Genomic DNA, 27,659 nt, shown 5'->3' with positions numbered 1-27,659 from the left:
AGCCAGGAGCTTCTTCTGGGTCTCCCGCTTGGGTGCAGAGGTCCAAGGACTTGGGCCATCTTCCACTGCTTTCCCAGGCCATAGCAGAGAACCGGATTGGAAGTGGAGCAGCTGGGATTCGAACTGGCACCCATATGGGATGCCAGCATTGCAGGCAGTGGCTTTACCCAGTACGGCACAATGCTGGCCCTAGCCAGAAATAATTGAAATGAGGGCAACACATATATGCCATTTGCTGGACTGGTTTAATTAAAAGGAAGAAGAACAAATAGTATTGGAAGGGGATATATCAGAATTGAAGTCTAAGTTTCTAATATTATTACTACAATTCTAATAAATCACAGGAGAAAGAAATGAATACCTCTTTCTTCTACAGGCTGGGTATAGGATAATAGGGCACATTTGTGTATAGTGATAGTTTTTAAATGTCCATTACACATCAATAGGTATTAAATGGAGTTCATTCTGGTAGCACAGTGTTTCTGTTTGCTGTGCATCTGTGAACTGCATAGCTCCCTGATGGGTCCTGTGAAGAGATCAGTGTATTTTTGCACAGATATCCCTGCATATCTCAGCATTGTTCCCACACTATAACTGGTAGAGGCGTTTTGTTCTCAGTTCAGCATGAGGTGTGTGTGAATCTGACCCACGTTATTATTTAACTCCCCAATTTCTGTTTCTCTGTTGTATAGTTTGCCCATTGCCTTTGATTTGCTGGTCATGAAACGAAGGTGGAAGAGTTTCTTTCACTGGTCACTGGTGGCCCTTATTCTCTTTCTGGTGAGTCGTTTTGTTCCAAAGTTGTAATAAAAGCAACTTCTAATGTGATAAACGGAACATTAGGAGTTCATTTTATTTTTCCTTCTCAGTCATATTCTATGAGCATTTTGAGAATGTTTCCGGAGCAAAACTCTACAATTACTGTGTTTTCTTTTTTCAGGTGCCTGTTGTGGTCATTGACAGCTACTATTACGGGAAGTTGGTGATCGCACCGCTGAACATTGTTTTGTATAATGTCTTTACTCCTCATGGACCTGATCTTTATGGTAAGGTTATGAAATGTGGGAAGGAATTAGGAGATAGGTTAGGTTGCCCAAGCTTTTAATTTAATTCACTTGCCTCATTTCATCAAATGTAGCATTTCATTGCTGGTGATCTTCTTTTCCTACTTAAAAATAGAATGACATTTGAATATATAGCACAGTGATGACATGTAGCCACTCAAATATTTCTGCTTGATTAATATGATTTTCAAATACTCACTTGCTGTTTGTCCTGTCATTTCCAGTTTCAGTTTTTGAGGGCCCTGTTGGGTATACTGTAACTTTTTTTTTTAAGTTTTTATTTATGTATTTGAGAGCTAGAGTTACAATGAGAGGGAGAGACAGAGAGAAAGGTCTTCCTTCCATTGGTTCACTCCCCAAATGACTGCAGCGGCCGGAGCTGTGCTGATCCAAAGCCAGGAGCCAGGTGCTTCTTACTCTCCCATGTGGGTTCGGGGCCTAAGCACTTGGGCTATCTTCTTGTGCTTTCCCAGGCCACAGCAGAGAGCTGGATTGGAAGAGGACCAGCTGGGACTAGAACCGGTTCCCGTATGGGATGCCTGTGCTGCAGGCAGAAGATTAACCTACAGCGCCACAGTGCTGGCCCCTACTGTAGCTTTTTTTTAAATTAAAAGTTACTTTTTTCTCTCTTTAGAAATCAATACAATTACAAAAAGAAGAAAACACAAAATCTCATCATTTCTACATAGCTGTTCTTAACATCTGCTTGTATATTCCTCCAGACATTTTTATGTGCACATTCAGTTACTTTTTGTGTTTTAGATATGTGTTATCAGGCGTTAGGGATGGAAGTAGGGTCAATTTGTAGATGAAATGTAGCAAATGGAGACTTAGCAGCAAGTGGGTACTGTGGCCAGTTTAGGGGTGAGAGGGAAAAGCATGGAATGCCTTTAATTTGGGGGTGCATTCTGTAATTCACCCCATCTTCACCCCCTCCTGATGCCTTTCACTCAGCTACTTACAGAGAGAGTTGTATTTGGCCTGGATGGCATTTGAGTTAGTTGTAGATACAAAGACACGAACTAAAGATCTTTCTGATTAGATCAGCCAAATTGGTAAGTGTTTTGTGAGGCGATATTTTCATTAAACTTGATATCATTTCTTCTGCTTTGATATTTTGAGGGTCTTAGAGTGTTTTATGTGTTTTGAGCTTTTGTTATGAACCAAGTTAATCTTGACTCTCTCTGTACTTATTTTAGTGATAACTATTTCCATCATTTTCCTGTGCTATTCTGCCAATAGAACCAACAATTGAATGAGGAAATTTAAAGTCAGAATATGAGTGAGATCTCCTTGAGCCTCTTAGGATTTAGGGAATATTATTTTGGATGGCAAGTAATAGCTTAACATAAGCAGTATTTGATTTGGTGGATTGAATTCACAGACCACATGGCTAGAGAATAATTGCTAAGTGAAAAGAACTTTAAAAGTCTCCTTTATGGGCCGGCGCCATGGCTTAACAGGCTAATCCTCCGCCTTGCGGCGCCGGCACACCGGGTTCTAGTCCCGGTTGGGGCGCCGGATTCTGTCCCGGTTGCCCCTCTTCCAGGCCAGCTCTCTGCTATGGCCCGGGAAGGCAGTGGAGGATGGCCCAAGTGCTTGGGCCCTGCACCCGCATGGGAGACCAGGAGAAGCGCCTGGCTCCTGGCTTCGGATCAGCAAGATGCGCCGGCTGTGGCGGCCATTGGAGGGTGAACCAACGGCAAAAAGGAAGACCTTTCTCTCTGTCTCTCTCTCTCTCTCTCACTGTCCACTCTGCCTGTCAAAAAAAAAAAAGTCTTCTTTATGGCTGCCTCCAAAATCCCATCCCAAGGATGTGAGAGAAGGCCCCAATTTTAAGCTTTTGCCTCTAGATGTCTCCCTTTAGCCAGGAGAGTTTGCATGTTTTTAATTGCACCTTGTTTCAGTTTACTTGTAAAATTTTATTTGATTCTACAAAACAAGGTTGCACAACAAAAATTGATTTACATGGAGCCTGTTGGAAGCATATAGTCTGTATGGTGAATAGGTTAATTTGAGGTAACTTTGAAAAATTAGGTTCTTAATTTTCTTTTCTTTCTTTTTAGATTTATTTATTTATTTATTTGAGAGGCCAAGTTACAGACCAAGAGAGGGAGAAAGAAAGGTCTTTCATCTGCTGGCTCATTTCCCAAATGGCCGCAGTGGCTGGAACTGGGCAGATCCAAAGCCAGGAGCCTCCTCTGGGTCCCCAACGAGGGTACAGGGGCCCAAGCACTTAGGCCATCCTCTGCTACTTTCCCAGGCCATTAGCAGGGGGCTGGATCAGAAGTGGAGCAGCCAGGACTTGAACTTTTAAATAAATCTTTAAAAAAAATTTTTTTGCTCTTTTGGGAGCTGATGTTGTGGTTGAGCAGTTTAAGCCATCACCTGCAGCACCGGCATCCTATATGAATGCCTGTTTAAGTCCCAGCTGCTCTGTTTCTCATACAGCTCTCTGCTAATACACCTGGGAAAGCAGCAGACTATGCCCCAAGTTCTTGGGCCCCAAGTTCTTGGGCCCCTACATCCATGTGAGAGACCTGGATGAAGCTCCTGGCTCCTGGCTTCATCCTGGCCCAGCCCTAGCTGTTGGGTCATTTGGAGAGTGAACCAGTGGATGGAAGAACTCTGTCTCTCCCTCCCTCTCTGTAATTCTGCCTTTCAAATAAATACAGTTTACAAATGTGGCTATTTTGGAACTACAGGAACTAATCACCTTCCTAGTGGTTGCAAGGCCTTGTTGGGACAGAGGAAGTGTCGCACTAAGCACGAACAGGACTGATTCAGTGCCGTAGTGAGTCAGACTTTAGAGTTGTTCTTTGATAGAATTTTTGGGCTTTTATCTCATCTTTGAATTTGACAAATGTTTTGGTCTGATTCCTGTTCTTTAAAGAGTGATAACTTCCTTTTTGCTTCAGCAGGCCTGCAGAGTGAATATTTCTTCCATCCTAGGAGTAGAAATTCTTTGTATATTCTAGGTTAGCAATAAAGACTAGTCAAGAATGAATGAATGAATGAATGAATTCTGGTATCCACTAGGTCACGTTAGTGCCTTGATTACTACTATTGTAGCCTAGAACTATTTTGGTTTTAGATTTGTTGTGTGGTACTGGCTTAATATTTTCTTGATATCACATAAGAATAATAGATGTAAAGTACTTTTTAAAGTGATACGTACTTTATGATTAAATGCTAATCTTATTATAATTGTTAAATCTGTTCAGTGACTCTCGGAGACCCATCTTGTACTAGATACTTTAATGCAGAAAGATTACCTAATAGTGAGATAGCATATCTTTTTTTTAAAATTAATTTATTTATTTCAAAGTCAGAGTTACACTGAGAGAGAAGGAGAGGCAGAGAGAGAGAGGTCTTTTATTTGCTGGTTCACTCCCCAAATGGCTGAAACGACCGAAGCCAGGAGTCAGGAGCTTCTTCCAGGTCTCCCACATGAGTGCAGGGGCCCAATGACTTAGGCCATCTTCCACTGCTTCCCCAGGCCATAGCAGAGAGCTGGATCAGAAGTGGGACAGCTGGGACTCTAACCGGCACCCATATGGGATGCTGGCACTGCAGTTGGCAGCTTTACCCACTATGCCACAGTGCCGGCCCCAAATAACATGTCTTTTGTCTTGGAAACTCCAGCTCTTTATTTCCATGTTTGGCACAGTTTGGCACTGTTTGGCATGATTTTAGCTATTTTTTTAAAAATGTACTTATTTATTTGAAAGAGTTGTAGAGAGACAGAAGCAGAGAGAGAGGTCTTCCATCCGCTGGTTCACTCCCCAAATGACCACAACGGCTGGAGCTGGGCCGATCCAAAGCCAGGAGCTTCTTCCAGGTCTCCCACATGTGTGCAGGAGCCTGAGCACTTAGGCCATCTTCCACTGCTTTCTTAGGCCATAGCAGAGAGCTGGTTTGGAAGTGGAGCAGCCAGGACTCGAACCCACGCCCACATGGGATGCCGGCACTGCAGGCAGCAGCTTTACTTGCTTTTCCATAGCACTGGCCCCAATTCTGGCTATTTTTAAGACTTTTCCATTCCAAGTACCTCATTAGCTATGATAAGTACACAGTTTCTTATCTGAAAATAAAAAGGCCAAGTGCTGATGATTTTTGCATAGCTCTGTTAGTATTGATTCTTATATGTAAAAACATAATAAGCCTACAAATAATTTTAATTTTATTTATTTATTTAAATTTTTTATTTGACAGGTAGAGTTATAGACAGAGAGAGAGACAGAAGGAGAAAGGTCTTCCTTCCGTTGGTTCACTCCGCAAATGGCCACAATGGCTGGCACTGTGCTGATCCGAAACCAGGAGCCAGGTGCTTCTTCCTGGTCTCCAATGGGGGTGCAGGAGCCCAAGCATTTGGGCCATCCTCCACTGCCCTCCCGGGCCACAGCAGAGAGCTGGACTGGAAAAGGAGCAACCGGGACTAGTACCCGGCATCCATATGGGATGCCAGTGCCACAGGCTGAGGATTAACCAAATGAGCCACGGCACCGGCCCCTACATATAATTCTGAATCAGTGGATGAATGGACTTAAGTTAAAGAAACATTGAATAAGTTGCTTTTGAACATTTATCGTGTGTCCTCATGGAACTTGCTAATAGGCTGCAGATGCATAATAAATAGTAACAGTACAGTGGGAAGATAGGGAATCATTGGAAGAAGTCCTCTGGTGGTATCAGGAGAAGTGTGGTTCCTGAGCTCAGCCTAGAAGGAAGAATAGGTGTTTGCCTAGTCACAGAGTTAAGGAATGTCTGACCTGTAGGTCATATAAGGCCCACAAAATCATTTGGTGTTGCCCAGCCAAGGCAACTACAGGCAGGACTTAAAATCTGATAAATCTATAGCAGGCTAATTTTTAAGGTGATAATTTTGTTTGGCACACAAATGACCCCTGACAGAAAAAAAGTTCACAACTCCTGGCCTAATAGATGCTAGGAGAGTACATTTCAGGCATGGGAATTCAAGTGTTGGTACTGTTGGCAAAAATATTGAATATTCAGTTCAGTATTTTACAGGTTTGGCTGAGTTTTTGGTAGAAAGTAATTAGGTATGAGTAAGGATTTCAAGTTTCCATTGTGATTTTTTAAAACATTGTATTTATTTACATATTCCATTTGCTGGTTCTCTCCCCAAATGACCACACAGTGAGGTCTGGGCCAGGACAAAGCCAGGAAGCAGGAACTCTATCTTGATCTCTCACATGGGTAGCATGGGCCCAAGTAATTGTGCCACCTTCTGTTGTCTTCCCAGGCACATTACCTAGAACCTGGATTGGAGGCAGAGTAGCTGGAACTCGAACAGTGTGGTATGCCTGTGTCACAAATGGTGGCTTAATTACTACAATGCCAGCCCTCATTGTGATTATAGTCATAAATGTGTCCTTAAAAAAAAAGATTTCTTTATTTGAAAGGCAGAGTTACAGAGAGAAAAGGAGTGACAGAGATCTATCTAATGATTCACTCTCCTAATAGCTGTAAGGGCAGGGCTGGGCCAGGCTGAACCCAGGAGCCTGGAACTCCATCAGGGTCTCTCATGTAGGTGGCAGGGGCCCAAACATTTTGACTGTTTTCTGCTGCTTTCCCAGGCACACTAGCAGGGAGCTGGATGAGAAGTAGAGTTGCTGGGACTTGAACTGATGCTTGTGTGGGATGCTGGTGTTGTAGACAGTGACTTAACCTGCTGTGCCGCAATGCTGGCCCCAGTATGTTTGCCTTTTTTGCTGTTCCTGATTTTTTTTTTTTTTTAAGATTTTTTAATTTGACAGGCAGAGTTAGACAGTGAGAGAGAGAGAGAGAGAGAGAGAAAGGTCTTCCTTCTGTTGGTTCACCCCCTAAGTGGCCACTACGGCCGGTGCTGTGCCAGTCTGAACCCAGGAGCTAGGTGCTTCCTCCTGGTCTCCCAAGTGGGTGCAGGGGCCCAAGCACTTGGGCCATCCTCCATTGCCTCCCGGGCCACAGCAGAGAGCTGGACTGGAAAGGAGCAACCAGGACTAGAACCCGGTGCCCATATGGGATGCTGGCACCGCAGGCTGAGGATTAACCAAGTGAGCCACGGTGCTGGCCCCAAGATTTATTATTTATTTGAGAAGCAGAGTTGCAAACAGAGGGAGAGACAGAAAGGTCTTCCATCTGCTGATTCACTCCCCAAATAGTTGCGATGGCTGGAGCTGGGCCCATCTGAAGCCAGGAGCTTCTGCTGGGTCTCCTTTGTGGGTGCAGGGGCCCAGCACTTGGACCATCTTCTACTGTCTTCCCAGGCCATTAGTAGGGAGCTGGATCAGGAGTGGAGCAGCTGTGACTCGAACCAGTGCCCATAAGCGATGCTGGCGCCACAGGCAGAAGTTTAACCTACTATACCACAGCACCAGCCCCCGTTGTTCCTGATTTTTAAAGAGTCTTTCTATATTTTCTTGGGTAGATAGTTTATATATTTAATTTTTATTAATTGAGAGGCAGATCTCCCATCCACTGGTTTCCTTCCAGAATGCCTGCAATGGCCAAGGCTGAGCCAGGCCAAGCTGGGAACTGGGAACTCAGCCCAGGCTTCCCATGTGAGTAGCTGGGACTCAACTACTTGAACCATCACCTGCTCCCTCCCAGGATGTGCATTAGCAGGAAACTGGAGTTGGGAGCCAGAGCCAGGACTCAAACCCAGGCTCTCTTAATATGCAATGCAGGTATCCCCACTGGAAGCTTACCTGCTAGGCCAAATACCTACCACAGATAGCACTGTATTCATGACACATTCTAGACAAGAGCTGATGCGGGTAAAGGAGTGGATATTGATTATAGCGTCTGTTTATTGAATGCTTAATACGTGCCAGAAATTTGACACAGACCATCTTCTCTTCTTCTCTTTGCAAGAACCATGATAGGTAGGTGTTATTTATCCTCATTCGCAGATGAGGAAACTGAGGTTGATGTGATGAGGGACTTGCCATGTAGTTAAATAAGTGGAAGAAGTTGGATAAATGCCCCAGGTTGTCTAACTCCCAAGATTGTGTTTTGTTTTGTTTTGCTTTGTTTTTTGACAGGCAGAGTGGATAGTGAGAGAGAGAGAGACAGAGAGAAAGGTCTTCCTTTTTGCCATTGGTTCACCCTCCAATGGCCTCCAAGGCCGGCGCATCGTGCTGATCCGAAGCCAGGAGCCAGGTGCTTCTCCTGGTCTCCCATGCGGGTGCAGGGCCCAAGCACTTGGGCCATCCTCCACTGCCTTCCTGGGCCATAGCAGAGAGCTGGCCTGGAAGAGGGGCAACCGGGATAGAATCCAGCGCCCCAGCCGGGACTAGAACCTGGTGTGCTGGTGCCGCAAGGGGGAGGATTAGCCTGTTAAGCTACGGCGCCGGCCAAGATTTTGTTTTTTTCTACTGAGAACAGCCTTGTAAAATCCTGGAGTTTTCTGTTGAGACTCTGTGGAGAATAAGCTTACAGAAACACAGATGGGGGCAGAAGATAAGATGATTTGATCTGCAGAGAGGATGAGAAGGTGCACCTTTGAGGGTCTGTGGAGAGACTGGGAAAGTTTAGAGTGATATACACACTGGCAAGCTCTCTCTCATATGGAAGCACTGCTCTGGACCCCTTGTTGAAGAAAGAGGGAGTGTTTGGATGAGCTAAAGAATACTTGGCATGTAGGAAATTTAGGGTGGTATCAACAGAAATATTGTGAATTCATAAGAAAAACCTCTGTGGGATTGAAGATCAAAAGGTGAATTTAACATTGCAGAAAAGAGAGTGATTGGTCTTGGCACTGATTTTTGCTTCTTGCAGCATTTCATGTTCTCAGTTATTGATGTCAACAAGAGTTTTTGGTTGGTGAAGAGTGGTGCTCTCTGATGAGGAATACGTGGGCCAGGGGTAGGTGTGGGTGGGCATTTGTAGGAAACTCCCTCCCCTCAGGAAGAACAGTGGGCCTGCTCAGGGTGCCACTTTGCAGTCTAGGACAGGGTCCCATTTGTTCCCTGTTATGTGTTTTCTCCGCCTCTGTCAGACCATGGATGGAAAGTTTTAGAAGGTAGAGGCAAATGCCCTCTGTTAGAAGGCTCATGGCTTTCCTTTCTTGGAGCCACAGAGGGAAAAGCCCCAGTGGAGTTTCCTGGGGTCCTGCTTAGAATTGACTGCCAGCCAGGCCTGTTCTCAAGTCTTCACTCTTTGTTAATCATTTCTGTTGAACCTTGGTGGCTTTTCTCTTTTGGTGGTGCAAATTTGATATTTATAAGGATGATTTACTATAATTTAGTTCCTACAGTTCTGTAAAATTACAGGCCTGTAAAATAGTTCCTCTTCATTCAATCTATGCAACAGTAAACATTATCTTTTATTCTTTAGCTTCTTTCAGATCTCCCTTTAGCTCATTTGAATGAAAGCAATTGAGGCATTTTCCATAAAGGAGGAGGTGGGTGAGTCACTCCCTGCAGAGACCCTGCTGCAAGCTTCCCCTTAAATCTTGCACCCGTTCGATATTTAGCTTGTCATCCTGACAGTGCTTTCTCTGCACAGTTCAGCTCTGATGATTTCTGATCATCAGCATGGAGTATGTCTCTGGAAAGACAAGTTTATAACCTTTTCTTTCCCCAGGCAGATGTCTTATCAAGTAGGGAAGAACACTAACAGAATTCACTTTTTGTGCCTTTTCGCCCTTGTTTTGAAGACTTGTCACTTGAACTTTCTTCGCTCTTGGCCTGCCCCCAGTTTTTGCCCCATGCTTCAGGGAAATAGCAGTGTGTTATGAAATGTTCACTGCCTGAGAGCTTGATTTATGAGCGCTCAACACTTAGAAAGAACTGAGTTTGCCAACTTAGTACTTTTGGTTCCCAAGCTCAGAATACAGTATATGAATAGGCAGGTAGAAAGGCACTTCTAACCAGAGGATGTAGTAAGTTTTGATAAAGATAAATATTTACGGGAACCTAAAGAGTAACCCCTGGGGGTGAGGGAAACCCGGTCTATATTGGCAGCTGTCGGAGAGGCAGCAGACGTTCTCTACCGAAGCTGAGCTGTCTGTGAGAGGTGATGTGAGGACTGACCCCTTCTCTTGGTCACGCTGTGGTTTTTTTTTCACAAGCTCAGATTTTCAGAATTCTGTTAAGGAATGAAGCAGGTAGTGATAACATTACTCCCAAACTGGTGGTCAGGAGGGGACTACACAAAAGCTTACCTCTGTGGAAACTGGATCTTTAAAGGACTCCGTTTAGGAGATATGGTAAATAGTAATTAGAATTCAGAGAGGAGACTTATTTCTGTTTTGAGAATAAAACCATCCATTAGTTTTCTGCAACCCAAACCCTTATTTGTAAAGAATACAAGATTAAAAGTTCCCTGATGAACTTGGCCTGGGACAGGACCTCTGTTCCTGAACAATCCTCATCATTGTATTTAGACAGGAAAGAGGGAGCTTTCCCCAGGGGTGACGCACAATGGAACTTGAGCCCTTCCTTGGTGTAGCCCCTTTCCTCCTTACTCCTCCCCTAGATGTTTCTAGCATTATGGGTTTGGTTTCTAATCTTACTTTGCTGCGCAAGCTGCAAAAATGTCAGGTTTTTCTGACTATTCCTCTGCCTCCTGATTACCCTTTTAAGCAATGCTGATTGCAGGAAATTGCTATGGTGCAAGGCGGGTGTCACAACACACAGTGATTAAAACCCGCATGTGTCATTCAGTGCCTGATTGAAGTAATCATACCCAGGGGAAAAGCAGATGAAGAGTCTGCTAAATATGCAGGGGGGAGGGGGGCTGCTTCTCATCATCAGGCTTTAAGGATTTCAAGTTAAAGAATCAAAGCTGGTGTGAGTGGGGCGGTGTTTTCAGTCATTTCGCTTCATTCTGAATCCTTAGAGCTCCTGAGCAGGGCCTGAGTCTCTGACCATGATTCTAAGAAAAACAAGTTGCTTTTTCCCGAATGCTTGGCACCCTGTGTACGTGACTATAAAGTAGCAGTTGAACATATCACGGGGAAAGGTGATGGAATGTAAACAGCACTGACAGGTTAGAACAAATGGGAGAGGCCCGCATAGCACAGACCAACTTTCTTTGATCACTTTTTCCCAAGTGGCCAAATTCAAATGACATTTTTATTATTTTAGCTCTGTGTGGCTGTGTGTTTCTAAGCTACTTCAATTGGTTGTTTTTTGAAAGTATTAGTCCATTTAAATATGACAGTTTGGGCTAGATAACATCAAGTTTCTGTCTTAGTATATTTGTGCTACTGTGACGGAATACCTGTACCTGGATAATTTATAAATAACAGAAATTTCTCATAGTTTTGGGAGCTAGGACTTCAGGGTCAAGGTGCTGGCAGATTTGGTGTCTGGTCAGGGCAAGGTCTCTGCTCCAAGATGGCACCTTGTGGTTGCTTTGTTGGGAGGAGGAAACACCTTGTCTTCATGTGGTAGAAGAGAAAAAGATACAGTAAATTTTCTGTAGATATGGAAAATACAGCTAAAATTTTAAAAAATGTTTATTTGATTGAAAGGCAGAATGAGAGAGGAGAGACAAAGAGAGAAATCTTCCACTGCTGGTTCAATCCCCAAATGCCCATAACAGCTAGGCCTAAGCCAGGGCTAGGCCAGGTTGCAACCAGGATCCAGGGTCTCCCACATGGGTAGCAGGAACCCAAGCACTTGGACCATCTGCTGCCTCCCAGGCACATTAGCAGGAAGTGGGAGGCAGGACTTGATTCCAGGCATCCCAGTATGGGACGTGGGCATCCCAAGCAGCAGCTTAACCTGCTGTGCCACAATGCCTGCCCCACGAAATATCTGAATCTTGGTTTCTAAGGGAATCACTGTGAGCAGTCCCCATTCTCTTCCCATCTTCTGCTCTTGTGCTTCCCAAGTGTGGCCAAACATGGAAAGAGAGTGGGCTTGTGGACTGTTAGTCCCTGGAAGCTTTGGATCATCAATGTTACATGAACAAAGAACATGAGTCAAATACTGCAATAGGTGTTGAAGGCATCCACTCAGGATTTCTTATCTCTCTGTCTCCCTCAGGTACAGAGCCCTGGTATTTCTATTTAATTAATGGATTTCTGAATTTCAACATAGCCTTTGCTTTGGCGCTCCTGGTTTTGCCACTGACTTCTCTTATGGAATATCTGCTGCAGAGATTTCACGGTGAGTGGCATGAGATGGTAGGATTTTTTTGGAGGGAAGAAAAAATAAGTAACAATGTATACCAAGAGGACAAAACGAATTCTGCTTATTTTATTCTCCATTTTCTTCCTATAGAAATGGTGGCTTGTTGAATTTTAAGTCTGTGTTTGGAACTTACTTGAACCTATTGGGATGCTTCAGCAGGTTCATGGAATGAACTTAAAAGATTTATTTTTGTGCAGAAAGTTTTGAAATCCACGCATAATTTTAATGCCATATGTCTCAAGTGCATAATGCATTTCCATGAACTTGTTGCAAATTACACTGACAGAGATAGCTTCTTATCTCTTCAAGTGAGGAAGTCAGTATGTACATAATCGTGCCAGAAAAACAAAGCCATTTATTCCAGGCTGAGAAGACAGCAAGCCTGTTCGAACCCTGTGCTTGTACAGAAGTATGTGTTAACCAGTAGAGTGCTGAAGACAACTCGTGCTGAAGGCAGACATTCTTCCAGGAATTCCTAAAACCCAAAATGGGAAAACTGAACCCTACAAGGGTTCTCCACAAATTTAGTACTGAAGGAAGAGAAGCTTTGAACTTCTTAAGCAAGGTTCTTCTGTGTTTACGCCTGTAAGAAGGTTTGGAGTGTCATTGATTCTTTGTGTTCTGTGTACTGCACTGCCTGTGTTTTCTCAAGTTATAGATACACAGTGCCTACAGCTTCTTTTATAGAAAACAGATTTGAGCAGAAGTTCACATGCACTTTGGAAAGATGTTCAATTTCCGATTTTTCTGTCTGGAGGCCATATAATTAATTTCCCCTAACCCACAATTCTGCTTTTCTGCTATTAATGGTTTATAAAACCTTAGCTGTATTATTAGAATATGAGAACTATTTTCAACATCATTTTTGTTTTGTTTTAGAACTTTTCTTTGACCATAACTAGAATGTCATTATCCTAACAAAATTAACATCATTCCTTAATATCATCTGATATCCAATTGATACTCCTATTTCCTAGTTTGTCTGAAAATAGCTTTTTATGTTTAGTTTGTTTAAAGCAGGATCTAAACAGGGTCACACACTGAATTTGCAATTAGGCTTCTTACACTTTTTAGGCAGTCTTCCATCTCACTTCTTTTTTTTTTTTCCTTCAAGAAACCAGCTCATTCATCTTGTATGTGTAGTATTCACATTTTTAATTCAGTTGTTCCATGGAGGTGTAACCTTATTATTCCTCCAATCCTTGTTTTTCTCAAGGATTACTTTTCCCTTTTTTTGAAAAGCAACCTACTTTCTGACAATAAAAATACCTCATGCTTATGGGAAATTTGCATATAGGAATTTAAGTTAAACAAATATTAAGATGCTGTTTACAGTATGAGTCTAACTTTGGCTTAACAATGTGTATAATGTACACACATATCCACCTAGTAAGAAAATGAGCGGTGTTGATCATCTTTACACTTTTATGTATATTTTAAAATAGAAACAATACTTTCTAAAAGAAAAAGTCCAAAATTTAAAGATCTTATGGAGTACAGTGACTTTATACTTTTTTTTGGAGGACATTTCAATAATTTTGGTTATATTTTAAAAATTGTTAGGCTTTATAGAATAGAAAGAGGCTTTATAGAAAAAAATTTTTAAATATTTATCAGACTGGCTCTGTGGCATAGAAGGCTAAGCCTCTGCCTACAGTGCTGGCTTCCCATATGGGCGGTGGTTTGAGTTCTGGCTGCTCCACTTCTGATCCAGCTCCCTTCTAATGCACCTGGGAAAGCCGCAGAAGATGACCCAAGTACTTGGGCTCCTGCACCCTTGTGGAAGACCCGGAAGAAGCTCCTGGCCCAGCCCCAGCCATTGCAGCCGTTTGGGGAGTAAACCAGTAGATGGAAGACCTGTCTGTCTCCTCTCTTTATTTATTAAATAAATAAATAAATCTTTAAAAAAGACAGAGACACACACACACAGGTCTTCCTTTTGCTAGTTCACTCTCCAAATGGCTGTGATGGTCCAGTCTGGGCAAGGCCAAAGCCAGGACACAGGAGCTTCATCCAGGTCTCTCACATGGGTGCAGGAGCCCAAGCACTTGAGCCATCTTCCGCTGCTTTCCCAGGGGCATTAGCATGGAGCTGGATCAGAAGTGGAGCAACTGGGGCTCGAATTGGTGCTCATATGGGATCCTGGCATTGCAGGTGGTGGCCCAACCCACTGTATCACAATGCTGGTCACTGACTTATTTTCTTTTAGTTAAGAAAATTCCAGTTTAAATGTACTACCTGGAAAGGTTCAACTCCTAAATTACTAAGTAAAGTCTCAGGATAAAATGTTAGAGTAAAAAGTTTAAGAAATAAACTTGTTATTGAAGTTGAAGAATTTTTATCCCTAAAGAATTTCTGTGAGATACAGATACCTAGGAATGCTAATGTGGTAGTCCTGATCTGGTCTCAGTTGGCTCACTGTAGACATAGGGGACACCAGGGGGCGCTGTCTGTCCACCTTTTGCCAGCATTTAGTATTCCCTACTCATTGTCACTAATAAAAACACAGTAGGAGATGCCTTCGCTGTGGGTTGCAGGCTTATCACTCAGTGCTCATGTACCTAACCACAGGAGCCTTCCAGCAGGTGCTTGGATCTAGTGCTTGTAACATTCCTCTCATTTTTTCACATGCTTTAAGGACATCTTGGTTCTAATTTTGGAATTCAGTGTGAATGGGTATCTAAGAAGAGGAGAGAAAACCTAATTGATAAACTTTGTTAAGAGTATTTTTATGTTACCTTTGAAATGGTCATTTGTGGCTCAGTGAAAACCAATAATCATTTTGAGAACCCAACTATTTTTCTTTCCTTTGATCTATGACTATTTGTGTTAAACAGAATGTAAGAATTAAGGCCCAAGAAATGGGTTTGTGTTATGTCTTTGGTTAATTTAAGGAAGTTTAATGGCAGTACTCATTAGGAGGGGGAAGGCTTTCTGTTTTTTTTTTTTAAACCCATTGTAGAATTTTTTAAGTTGTGTTACCCATTAACCTTTCAATTAGGTTCTAGCTAAATCCAGTGTTGTGCCTCTCTTTAGATTTCGGATCTCTTGGAAGAGCTAAGGAGTATATTCCTTTTTCTACCTGACACTGTTATCCTGTTGGAGAAATTGTGAATTCATGAATTGAAATATTCTAGGTGCCCTAGTGCCTACTCCCAAATTTCAGATCAAGAGAACTTTGAAACTAAAGATGTTGTTTTGTTCTAATATGGTGACAGGTGGATATTTTTCTTTGTCTTGCAGTTCAGAATTTAGGCCACCCATATTGGCTTACCTTGGCTCCAATGTATATTTGGTTTGCAATTTTCTTCATCCAGCCTCACAAAGAGGAGAGGTTTCTTTTCCCCGTTTACCCACTCATTTGTCTCTGTGGCGCTGTGGCTCTTTCTGCACTTCAGGTGAGTTTTAGGGGAAAATATGTGTGCCTCATTTGTTTCACTGATTAGATAATTGCTCACAAAACTTAAGGGAAAATTACAGAATGCTTCCACCTGAGATATTTCTGCTATACCATTCAAACTGATAGGGATCCGATTATTAAGACTTTATGCACTGATTGCCTAGCTGGTTGTCATCTTATTTACTGATTACGTGTTTGCAGTGCTAGTCTTTGTTGGCAGAATCCAGTTGCTGCTAATGATATATATATATTTAATTAATTAATTTGGTTGAAAGAGTGAGAGAAGCAGAGACAGAGTGAGCTCTTCCATCTGCTGGTTCACTCTCCAGATGGCTGCAATGGCCAGAACTGGGACAGGCTGAAGCCAAGGGCCGGAAGCTTCTTCAGGGTCTCCCACATAGGTAGCAGGGGCCAACGTACTTGAGCCATCTTCCACTGGTTTTCCCAGGCTATTATCAGGGAGCTGGTTTGGCAGGGGAGTAGCTGGGACATGACTGGGCACCCACAGGGGATGCTGGCATCACAGGCGGTAGGTCTACCTGCCACGCCACACTGCCGGCCGCAGTGATACAGTTTTAAGTCATTGTATGGTCCACTTTGGCAGAAGTAATGGAATATGTGCTCTTCAGTTACTAAATCAGAATAAAACTTGCTCAACAGTTTGGGATTACATCAGGCAGCTAGTCACATGGGATACTTCGTAATCCTGGTTTAAAACCTGTCCAGGTCAATTCCTGGCAGAGCATATCTTACTCTCTATTTGTGGTCTCAGCCACCTTAGGACTCTTTCTTGCCCTCTGCTACTATTTGCAATTGTTGGGGAAAAAAAATAGGGTGGTAATTTTTTTTTGCACTCTTAATAGATTTATTGAGCTATGATTCATAAATCATGCAGTTCACTTACTTAAAGTGTATAGTTCAGTGGATTGTAGTATATTTACAGACGTCACCACAATTTTAGAACATTCTCATCACTCAGAAGCCCCATATCTTTAACTTTTGTTCCCCCATCCTCTTTCCCATATCGCCCCAGCTCTAGTCACTACCAGTTTATTTTATTTTCTGTAGGTGTCCCTGTTCTGGCCATTTTTTATAAATGTATTAATAATGTGATTGATTAATTAATGTGATCTTTTGTAACTGGTTTCTTTCACTTAGTGTGATGTTTTCAAGGCTTATCCATGTTAGAGTGATAGTTTTAAAAAGTAATTTAAATTATAAAAGTATGAGGCCCGGCGTCCTGGCATAGTGGGTAAAGCCACCGCCTGTGGCGCTGGCATCCCATATGGGCGCCGGTTTGAGTCCCAGCTGCTCCACTTCCAATCCAGCTCTCTGCTATGGCCTGGAAAAGCAGTAGAAGATAGCCCAAGTCCTTGGGCCCCTGCACCCACATGGGAGACCCAGAGGAAGCTCCTGGCTCCTGGCTTTGGATTGGTGCAGCTCTGGCTATTTTGGCCAACTGGGGAGTGAACCAGTGGATGGTGGACCTCTCTTTATCGCTCTGTCTCCTCTTCTCTCTCTGTGTAACTCTGTCTTTCAAATAAATAAATATTTTAGAAAGATTATAAAAGTAATTGAACTTCCTGCAGATAATTTAGAAGGTGATTTAAAAAATGAGCCCAACTTACTCTGGCCTCAGAATTAGCCCATAAGGCATTCGGATCTGGCTGAAGAGCCCATGAGAGTATTTTAGGCATGGAAAGCCAAGACACTCTGACAACAAAACAAAACAAAACAAAAAACCAAAACCTAAATGAAAGATCTCTGCGAGTGAGTGAGATCCCAGTGGAAAGAACGGGGCCATCAAAGAAGGAGGTACCTTTCTCTGAAGGGAGGAGAGAACTTGACTATGGGCTTGTCTAAATAAGATCGGAGTTGGCGAATTCAAAATGCTTCCATAGCCTTGGCAACTCATGACAAGAGCCTAGGGTGATTACTGATGCCATAAACAAGAGTGTCAATTTGTTAAGTCAACAACAGGAGTCACTGTGCACTTACTCCTCATGTAGGATCTCTGTCCTTAATGTGTTGTTCAATGTGAGTTAATGCTATAACTAGTACTCCAACAGTATTTTTCACTTTGTGTTTCTGTGTGGGTGCAAACTGTTGAAATCTTTACTTAATATATACTAAGTTGATCCTCTGTATATAAAGAGAATTGAAAATGAATCTTAATGTGAATGGAATGGGAGAGGGAGTGGGAGAGGGGAGGGTTGCGGGTGGGAGGGAAGTTATGGGGGGGGGGAGCCATTGTAATCCATAAGCTGTACTTTGTAAATTTATATTTATTAAATAAAAGATTAAAAAATGAGCCCAACTACCCTAACAAAAATACCTTCTTGACATTTTTGCGTGTACCATGCAGCAAGGTTTTTTATGGTTATACCAAGTGTGCATATGACTTTTAATGCTTTTAATTTACTGCTGTATGGTGATACTCTCCATGTTGCCATATTCATTACCATCATCTTAATAGCATTGTAATGCTTTACTGAATTGGATATAATATATAATATATTAAGTTGGTTATATATAATGATATAATTCATGTTAGAATTTAGATTGCTTATTTACTCATTATAAATATTAGGATAGATATTTTCATGTAGATATTTGGATTATTTCCTGAGGACAGATTCAATATATGAAAAAGGCCCCAACATATTTATCACATTTGTTACATATTCCAAAATTGGTTTCCAAAAGTAGTTCCTATCTAGGAGGGAAGGAAAGAAATCTGAGAAGATACTTGAAGACAGCAGGATTCATGCCTGTGTGTCTATATTGTAACAGTCATCTGGTCTGTGAAGTTGTTTAGCAGAAAATCAGCAGCATGTTCTTGATGTTCGGTAAGAAAAATTCTTGTTTCTTCTTTGGTCAAGAGACATGTTATTGATACTGCAAACGTCAATGAAAACTTGGTGAGGATTACTGTTCATATCAAAACAAATCAAATTCTTCATACATCAAAGAAAACTACCAAAAAGCATTTTTGTTTAATTATTATAAAAACGTTAATAGGACTTCAAGCCCTAGCAAAATATCCAGATAGTTGTCCTGTGAAGCTAGTGAGATTTCACTCTTGGCAAGCCCTGTGGCTGAGCCCACCCACAGAGTGTGTTAAGGGAGCTGGCTTTCATCTTAGAATTTGGAGTGTTTGCAAATGCCTAGACCCTTCATAAAACCTCTCTTTCTGCTTCCTCTGCTCTTGGTGTTTCTGTGATGTCTTGTGATTATGTATATTGTGCAAGGTATATCTTCATGTATCAACACAGTTTTCTTTCCTTCTAGAAATGTTACCACTTTGTTTTTCAACGATACCGCCTAGAGCATTATACTGTGACATCCAATTGGCTGGCGTTGGGAACAGTTTTCCTGTTTGGGCTCTTGTCTTTTTCTCGTTCTGTGGCACTGTTCAGAGGTAGATGTGCACTTCACTTAGGTTTTACTTGATGCCTGATTGCTCAATGCATACGTGACTTATAAAGAATTTTTCTAAAGGGAGAATATATAGATTGACCATTATAGTGGGATGTGACTTCTGTGCCTTGGGATTGAAGAGAAAATTAAGAATTACTTTTAGTTTGATTAATTATACATTGTTTTCTCTGTTCTTGGGATTATCTTTTTCCTTTTAATGACTTCTGATGAATTAAAGAAGCCTTAACCTTAAGTTACAACTATGGAGCTAAAGTCTCATGATTCTATTCTTATAATCATTGTTGGGACCCAGAATATTCAAACATGCTTAAAGAACATGACGTTAAAAAGGTGAAAGAAGGCCGGCGCCGTGGCTCAACAGGCTAATCCTCCGCCTTGCGGCGCCGGCACACCGGGTTCTAGTCCCGGTCGGGGCACCGATCCTGTCCCGGTTGCCCCTCTTCCAGGCCAGCTCTCTGCTGTGGCCAGGGAGTGCAGTGGAGGATGGCCCAAGTGTTTGGGCTCTGCACCCCATGGGAGACCAGGATAAGCACCTGGCTCCTGCCATTGGAACAGCGCGGTGCGCCGGCCGCAGCGCGCTACCGCGGCGGCCATTAGAGGGTGAACCAACGGCAAAGGAAGACCTTTCTCTCTGTCTCTCTCTCTCTCACTGTCCACTCTGCCTGTCAAAAAAAAAAAAAAAAAAAAAAAAAAAAAAAAGGTGAAAGAATGTAGAGAAGGGCAAGAAAGTAAATTATTTTTGGCACAATGCGGTCTCTGTTGCAGCTGCACTAGAGAGCCGGCTTCCTGCGGGAGTTGCCATCTCTCTCCCCACTCTTTAAATTTCATGTGGAGTAGAGTGGAATATTTGCAAGCATTGTGGTTAAATGTCAGAATCACGTTCCTCATCTTCTGCTTTCGCTGGCTTCTCCTTTCCAGGCTATCACGGACCCCTTGATTTGTATCCAGAATTTTACCGAATTGCTACCGACCCAGCCATCCACACCGTCCCAGAGGGCAGACCCGTGAATGTCTGTGTGGGGAAAGAGTGGCATCGGTTTCCCAGCAGCTTCCTGCTGCCTGATAAGTAAGATGTTCCATAATTACCATAGTTTTACATCAAGGAGTGAAATTTGTAATTTCATGGGTGTCTTTTCCACTTCTGTCTCATTTTAGAATTTTTCATGGAAAGTTATTGGATTACGCACCATTTCAGGGAGGAGGAAGATCTGCTGTGTGCACCTGTGCCCTGTGGTGGTTAGGCAGTATGCCATGTCTGAAAATGCTTTGGGTTTTAGGCTTCTGCTCGTGACTCTTCCTGAGGATATATATTTATAATTCTGTAATTATTTGATATTAATCCCCTAATAAAGTGACCTGGAAATTGTGGCTAGAAGATTTTTTTTTGACAGGCAGAGTTAGACAGTGAGAGAGAGAGACAGAAAGGTCTTCCTTCCGTTGGTTCACCCCCCAAATGGCTGCTATGGCCAGCGCACTGCGCCTATCTGAAGCCAGGAGCCAGGTGCTTCCTCCCGGTCTCCCATGCGGGTGCAGGGCCCAAGTACTTGGGCCATCCTCCACTGCCTCCCTGGGCCACAGCAGAGAGCTGGACTGGAAGAGGAGCAAACCAGACAGGACCGGTGTCCCAACCGGGTCTAGAACCCGGGGTGCCGGCGCCGCAGGTGGAGGATTAGCCAAGTGAGCCACAGCGCCGGCCAGAGGATTGTTTTTAGGAAAGTATTTTTCCTCTGGCCAGCCGTAGCAGCCACTTGGGGGGTGAACCAATGGAAAAAGGAAGACCTTTCTCTTTGTCTCTCTCTCTCTCTCACTGTCTAACTCTGCCTGTCAAAAAAAAAAAAAAAGTATTTTTCTCATCTGCCAGCAGTGAAAATTCTCCAGTGTAGTGATGCTGGGGAAAGCTATGGTTAAGATCTGTGCACCAGTTTTCTTAATGTTGTCTGTTAGCTGTGATAGCATATGCCCTAGACTTCCTTGGTTTTTGTTGTTGTTTGTTTGTTTGTTTGTTTTTGCCTAATTTAGCCACTGAAGGGTCCTAATTAGGTAAAAGGGAAATTTGGTTAAGATGAATCAGATGCTGCATTTCAGAACTGGCTTTGGTGGCCTACCTCTACTTGGTGGTAATTTCTTGTGCTTAATAAAGCCCTGTATCAGGGCTGGCCCTGTGGTGTAGTAGGTTAAGCTGCCGTCTACAGCGCTGACATCCTACATGGTCACGATTTGAATCCCAGCTGCTCCACTTCCAATCTAGCTCCCTGCTAATGGCCTGGGAAAACAGCAGAAAGTTGTCCAAGGGCTTGGGCCTCTGCACCCATGTGGGAGACCCAGAAGAAGCTCCTGACTTCGGCCTGGCCAAGTCCCAGCTGTTGTGGCCATTTCGAGAGTGAACCAGGGGATGGAAGATCAATCTCCCTCTCTCTCTGTAACTCTGCCTTTCAAATAAATAAATAATCTTAAAAAAAAAAAAAAGCCGTGTCTCATTAATGATCACTTTTTTAAGATTTATTTTTATTTGAAAGGCGGAGCAGCAGATAGAGAGGGAGACACACACACACATACACATACACATCTTCCATCTGCTGGTTCACTCCCCAAATGACCCAACTCCCACTGAGTCAGGCTAAAGCCAGCAAGCCAGGAACTCTATCTTGGTCTCCCACATGGGTGGCAGGGGCCCAAGTACTGTCTCCATCTACTATCATCTACTGTCTTCCTGGGTACATTAGCAGGTAGCTGGATTGGAAGCAGAGCAGCCAGGACTCAGATTGACATTCTGATATGGGATGCTGGCATCCCAAGTGGCAGCTTAACCTGCTGCACCACTATGCCTTCTCCATTAATGATTAAATTGAAGCTTGTTTTTAATGTTGACTTTGGCCTTTGATTTTTACATTTGAAATAGTTTCCTGGGTTAAGAATTACTCAGGAATAAACTACTTCTCCCATAGGGTGTTTTTAGGGCCACATGTTAACATTTTACTCCTTTTCTATATACCTGGTGAGTTTTCTTTAATTTTCATAACTCCTTTTTATCTCCTGATAATTGGTCATAAACTTTGAGGTTTCTCTGGTGGTTTGATGACATGAAACCGTTTGGTTGCAAGTTTCCCTGCCAAGAGTTGGTAATATGGGTTGAGAAACCTCTAGTTGTAAATTTCTCAATGATTTTGGACTGAATTATGAACTCTGCCTCCGTGCTCCCTGGTTAAGGTTTTTGCAGAAATATTTTTTCTTCCAGTGAAATGTTTTTCACATGATATGTGGTTTGTTTGTCTCCAGTCCATTTAGCAATATGATCCCCTTGTGTTTTTCTTACGCTCCTCGTTTGTGTTTCTGACAGTTGGCAGCTTCAGTTCATTCCATCAGAGTTCAGAGGCCAGCTACCGAAACCTTTTGTAGAGGGACCATTGGCCACCCGGATTGTTCCTACTGACATGAATGACCAAAACCTCGAAGAGCCATCCAGATATGTAAGGGTTACATTCTCTTCTTGGTTCTTTGAACAGAATTCTACCCCTAAAATAATGGGTATGTGTGTATGTGTTATGTATAAAATAACAGAGCACTGACAAAATGAGAATGCTTAGAAGGTGATTTCTTAAGGCGGAGAGAGAGAACGACTTTTGTTGAGAGTGACCAGTGCCTCTATTATTCTCAGGTGACCTCTATCCTTATTTTCTATGCAAAACATATAATTCAATGTCACTCCCAAGCTCTATTTTTAAGAAATTTTTGGCACCCAAATAAACTTTTTAAATTTCATTTTCCGTGTACTTTTTAAATAATTTATCTTATTTGAGAGGCAGAGTTACAAAAGAGAGAGAGAGAGAGAGAGAGAGAGAGGAAGAGACAGAGAAGTCTTTCATTCGCTGGTTCACTCCCCAAATGGCCAGTGTCCAGGGCTGAGCCAGGCCAAAGCCAGGAGCTTCTTCCAGGTCTCCCACATGGGTGCAGGGTCCAAGAACTTGGGCCATCCTCCACTGCTTTCCTAGGCAGGGAACTGGATCGGAAATGGTGCAGCCATTGCCCATATGGGATGCCAGTGTGGCAGGCAGCAGCCTTACCTACTATGCCACAACACCGGCCTTGTATTTCCAAGCTTTTGGTAAGCTAGAAACTTTCTTATGGTAGAATTTGAACCATCATTCTGAAACTGTTAACGTTCCTTGGCCCATTAAAATAGTTGATGGGGAAATAACTTTTTTTTTTTTTTATCTTTATTTATTTATTTATTTTGTCCGAAGCTAGGAGCCAGGTGCTTCTCCTGGTCTCCCATGCGGGTGCAGGGCCCAAGCACTTGGGCCATCCTCCACTGCCCTCCCGGGCCATAGTAGAGAGCTGGCCTGGAAGAGGGGCCACCGGGATAGAATCCGGCACCCCAACCGGGACTAGAACCCGGTGTGCCGGCGCTGCAAGGCGGAGGATTAGCCTGTTAAGCCACGGCGCCGGCCTATTTATTTATTTTTTTTAAGGCAGAGTTACAGAGAAGCAGAAGCAGAGGGAGAGGGAGATCTAGAGGTCTTCTATCCGATGGTTCACTCCCCAGATGGCCACAGTAGCCGGAGCTGTGCCGATCCAAAGCCAGGAGCCAGGTGCTTCTTCTGGGTCTCCCACATGGGTGCAGGGGCCAGGGACTTGGTCCATCTTTTACTGTTTTCCCAGGCCATAGCAGAGAGCTGGATCAGAAGTGGAGCAGCTGGGACGTGAACCGGCGCCCATATGGATGCTGGCACTGCAGGTAGCAACCTTACCCACTGTGCCACAGCGTCAGCCCCTATGGGGAACTTTCAAGTAACCCGGTAGACCTTTGCCCTAGTTCTTACTACATTCTGATTTTGGCGCATGAACAATTGGGAGGACTCTTTCCATTATGAGTGCCATGGAATAATCTCTCATTGCCATGATCCTCTGCCTACTTGTCTATGTACTCTGAGATCCCAAGGGATTTTATTTTGGTTCTTTTGAAAGTTGACACTTTGGACATTTAAGACCTGTAAAATCTTTGATCATGAAAGAGGGGGGAGCAATAAAAATAATGTTCCTCTTGGTTCACAGAGACAATAAAAGATCACTTTATAAAATTATTAGAAAGCACATTTTTTTGGCATCTGTCTGTTAAAAGTAATATTTAGCAATTTAGATGTCACACATGTTTAAGAGATTTTCTTCTGCCGTATGCTTAAAATGTAAGATAATGAGACTTTGAAAGCATACCTGCAGCCATATTTGACATTTTATGCTCCAGACTGGGGCTAGTTAGACCTCCGCAGAGATCCTATGGGCTTATGAGTGAGAGTCTTGTGTGTGGGCTTTAGCTGTAAGCTGTGAAAATGGACATCTTAAGACTCATCGTTGTCCTGGCCCCTGAGGTGCTCGTTTCCAATGTGTGGCTTGTATTAGAGCTTCATTCGTTTAACTGCACACCCCAGGCAGGGTAAACTGTTATTGGTTGTTTTTATCTTAGTTGAAGATACCCTCTTGAGCACAGGTTTTCATGTACAAGGAGTTACCATGTGGATACTGGATAGCCATGAGGGTGGGGGAATACACCATGATAAGGGGATGATATAAATTCAGAGTGGTCTTATCAGAACCATGCCTTAAGAAGAGGTTGCATGGGCTGGTAAAAAATGAACATGGACTTTGGAGTTAAGTGAGCCAGCCTGGGTTCAAATCTTTGCTCTGTTGCTTACCCTGATGATCTTGGGCAAATTAATTAACTTTTCTATTTAACTAATTTTAGATTCTACCTGTAAAACAGGAATTGTAATACCTACTTGGGAACTAATGAGACTTGATATCATATTGCTGTCATATTTAGCATAGTGATGTGTGGACTGGTATGTAGACTTTGCTATAAATATTCTTAATCTGACAAAGGAACCCTTAAGGGAATTTGTGTCTATTTGTGTCTGTCTCCTTCTTTACTTTTTTTTTCTAATTGAGAAGCAGAGAGAAAGAGGGAGCAAGCACTCCCCCATCTGCTGGTTCACTCCCCAGATGCCCACCAGAGCCAGGACAGGGTACTCTGGATCTCCCATGTGGGTGGCTGGAATCCAATGTGAGCCATTAACACTGCTTCTGATGCTATGCATTAGTCCCTGGAAGCGGGAGTTGGGAGCCAGAGCCAGGTATCCAGCCCAGGTGCTCCGATGTGGGTGTCTGAACTGGAGACCAAAATGCCTGCTGTGTCCCAATATGTTTAGACTTGTTCACTGCCTTTTCCACCCCAGTGACTTTGCTTATGTTGATGACTATTCCTAGACTACCATTGTCTCACTTTTCATAGTATCAAAATTCTCTTCTCTGTAGCCACCTCTCTAAGTCCTTATTGAACAGTCCTTGCTGTTCATGCCTTAACTATTTTTCTTATAGAGTTTATTTAGCCATTTGATTTTTCTTTTCTTTCTTTTTTTTTTTTGACAGGCAGAGTTAGACAGTGAGAGAGAGAGAGACCGAGAGAAAGGTCTTCCTTCTGTTAGTTCATCCCCCAAATGGCTGCTACGGCCGGCGCACTGTGCCGATCCGAAGCCAGGAGCCAGGTGCTTCCTCCTGGTCTCCCATGCAGGGCCCAAGCATTTGGGTCATCCTCCACTGCCTTCCCGGGCCACAGCAGCGAGCTGGACTGGAAGAGGAACAACCAGGACAGAATCCGGCACCCCAACTGGGACTAGAACCCGGGGTGCCGGTGCCACAGGCGGAGGATTAGCCAAGTGAGCCGCAGCGCCAGCCTGATTTTTGTTTAAGATATTTTTATTTATTTATTTTAAAGATTTATTTGTTTATTTGAAAGTCAGTTACAGAGAGAGGGAGAGACAAGGAGAGAGAGATCTTCCATCCACTTGTTCACTCCCCAGATAGCTGCAATGCCTAGGGCTGAGCTAGGCTGAAACCAGGAGCCAGGAGCTTCATCTGGGTCTCCCATGTGGGTACAGGGACCCAAAGACTTGGGCCACCTTCCACTGCTTTTCCCAAGCTATTAGCAGGGAGCTAGATTGGAAATAGGCCAGGACTTGAGCTGGCACCCATATGGGATGTTAGCACAGCAGGCAGCAGCTTTTCCCGCTACACCATAACACCAGCCCCACAGTATTTTTATTTATTAGTCAGATAGTATATGTGCGTTGTAAAGATAAACAGATAAAAGCACACCCATAATCCCATCATCAAGATTGACCATTTTATTTTGATATCTTGGTTGTTTAAATATTTCTTTCTTTCTTTTTTTTTTTTTTTTTTAAGATTTATTTCTTTGGGAGGCAGAATGGAAAGCAAGAGAGTGATAAAATATGATCTTCCATCTACTGGTTCACTTCCCAAATGGCCACAACATCTTGGGCTGGGTTAGGCTGAAGCCAAGAGACAAGAACTACACTTGGGTCTCCTACATCGATGGCAGGGGCCCAAGCACTTGGCCATCTTCTGCACATTGGTAGGGAGCTAGATTGGAAGCAGAGCAGCCAGGACTTGAACAGGCGCTTCGATCTGGGCTGCTGGTGTCACAACAGTGACTTTTGGCTTAGCCTGCTGTGCCACAGTGCCAGCCCCTGTTAAAATCTTTCTTACATGTGTGTCATACCTTTCCCCAACAAATGTGTGGGTGATGTGAAGGGTGTGACTACTCCTTTGTTTCTTTTGTATTCACTGTAGCATCTAGGATAGTAACACCATGTACCTTGTGGTTGGCCTTTAGAGTAGTCGGTCCTTATCTGTGGGTGGAGCCTTACATGACTCCCAGAGGATGCCTGGAACTAGATAGCACCAAATCCTGCATGTGCCATGATTTTTCTTGTATGTATATAGCTATGATTAGGTTTAATTTGTAAATTAGGCACAATAGGAGATTAGATAGAACTAATAATAAATAGAGCAACTATAACAATATATTGTAATAAATATATGAATGTGTACATTCTCCTCATAATATGTTGTAATGTAGATTGTAGCAACATCAGCATGACTTTTTTTCTCTGCACATTAGGTTGGGAACTCCTACATTTCATTTAAAGGAAACACTTTATGGCTTATCTTTGGCATATCTGAATTGCCAGCATCACCACTCTTACAATTTGGGGCCATTAGTAACTAAAAAGTACCTGAATTCAGGCACCCCAGTGGATCTGATAACTGGAGTGACTACTAAGTGACTAAAAGGGAGTAGCATATACAGCATGGATACACTGACAAAGGGATAATTCATATCCTGAGCAGGATGGCACAGGATGTCATCAAGCTGCTCCTAATGGAGCACAATTTCAAACTTAAGAATTGTTTATTTCTGAAATTTCCCATTTAATACTCATATTTTCAGACTGCTATTGACCATGGGTAGCTAAAACCATGGAAAGCAAAACTATGGGTAAGGGAAAATTGCTGTATATGCTTTCTCAGTGGATAATGATTCCTCACTGTTCTCGGGATAATGGTGTGGAAAGAAAGCTGGCCAGAAAATCTAGTGACCTTTTACAAATTTCCTAGGCTTTGGCCACTAGTTGTCTATGGTTAGATCATGTTTCTACGTTCTCTGCCACCAGAGACTATTAGATTTGGTTAAGTAACTGTTAGCTTTACTAGAAAGGTGAAGATGTTTTATAGCAGGCCAGTAAG

At 43.0% G+C, this 27,659-nt stretch overlaps 1 protein-coding gene across 3 annotated transcripts in view; it reads left to right on the top strand.

Moving 5' to 3' along the window:
* The window catches only part of ALG9 (ALG9 alpha-1,2-mannosyltransferase), a 102,966-nt gene that overhangs the window by 14,520 nt on the left and 60,787 nt on the right, over nt 1-27,659 (top strand). For all 3 annotated transcript variants that reach the window (XM_062196991.1, XM_062196993.1, XM_062196992.1), the window contains 7 exons: nt 693-780; nt 941-1,046; nt 12,068-12,190; nt 15,458-15,612; nt 18,906-19,035; nt 19,974-20,121; nt 22,393-22,522. In XM_062196991.1, coding sequence (XP_062052975.1) covers nt 693-780; nt 941-1,046; nt 12,068-12,190; nt 15,458-15,612; nt 18,906-19,035; nt 19,974-20,121; nt 22,393-22,522 — 880 coding nt within the window. The remainder of the gene's footprint in view (nt 1-692; nt 781-940; nt 1,047-12,067; nt 12,191-15,457; nt 15,613-18,905; nt 19,036-19,973; nt 20,122-22,392; nt 22,523-27,659) is intronic.

Source organism: Lepus europaeus, chromosome 7 (genome assembly GCF_033115175.1).
Source record: "Lepus europaeus isolate LE1 chromosome 7, mLepTim1.pri, whole genome shotgun sequence".
Lineage (NCBI taxonomy): Eukaryota > Metazoa > Chordata > Mammalia > Lagomorpha > Leporidae > Lepus > Lepus europaeus.
Note: the sequence above shows the minus strand (reverse complement) of the source record. Positions and strands in the feature narration are given on the sequence as shown.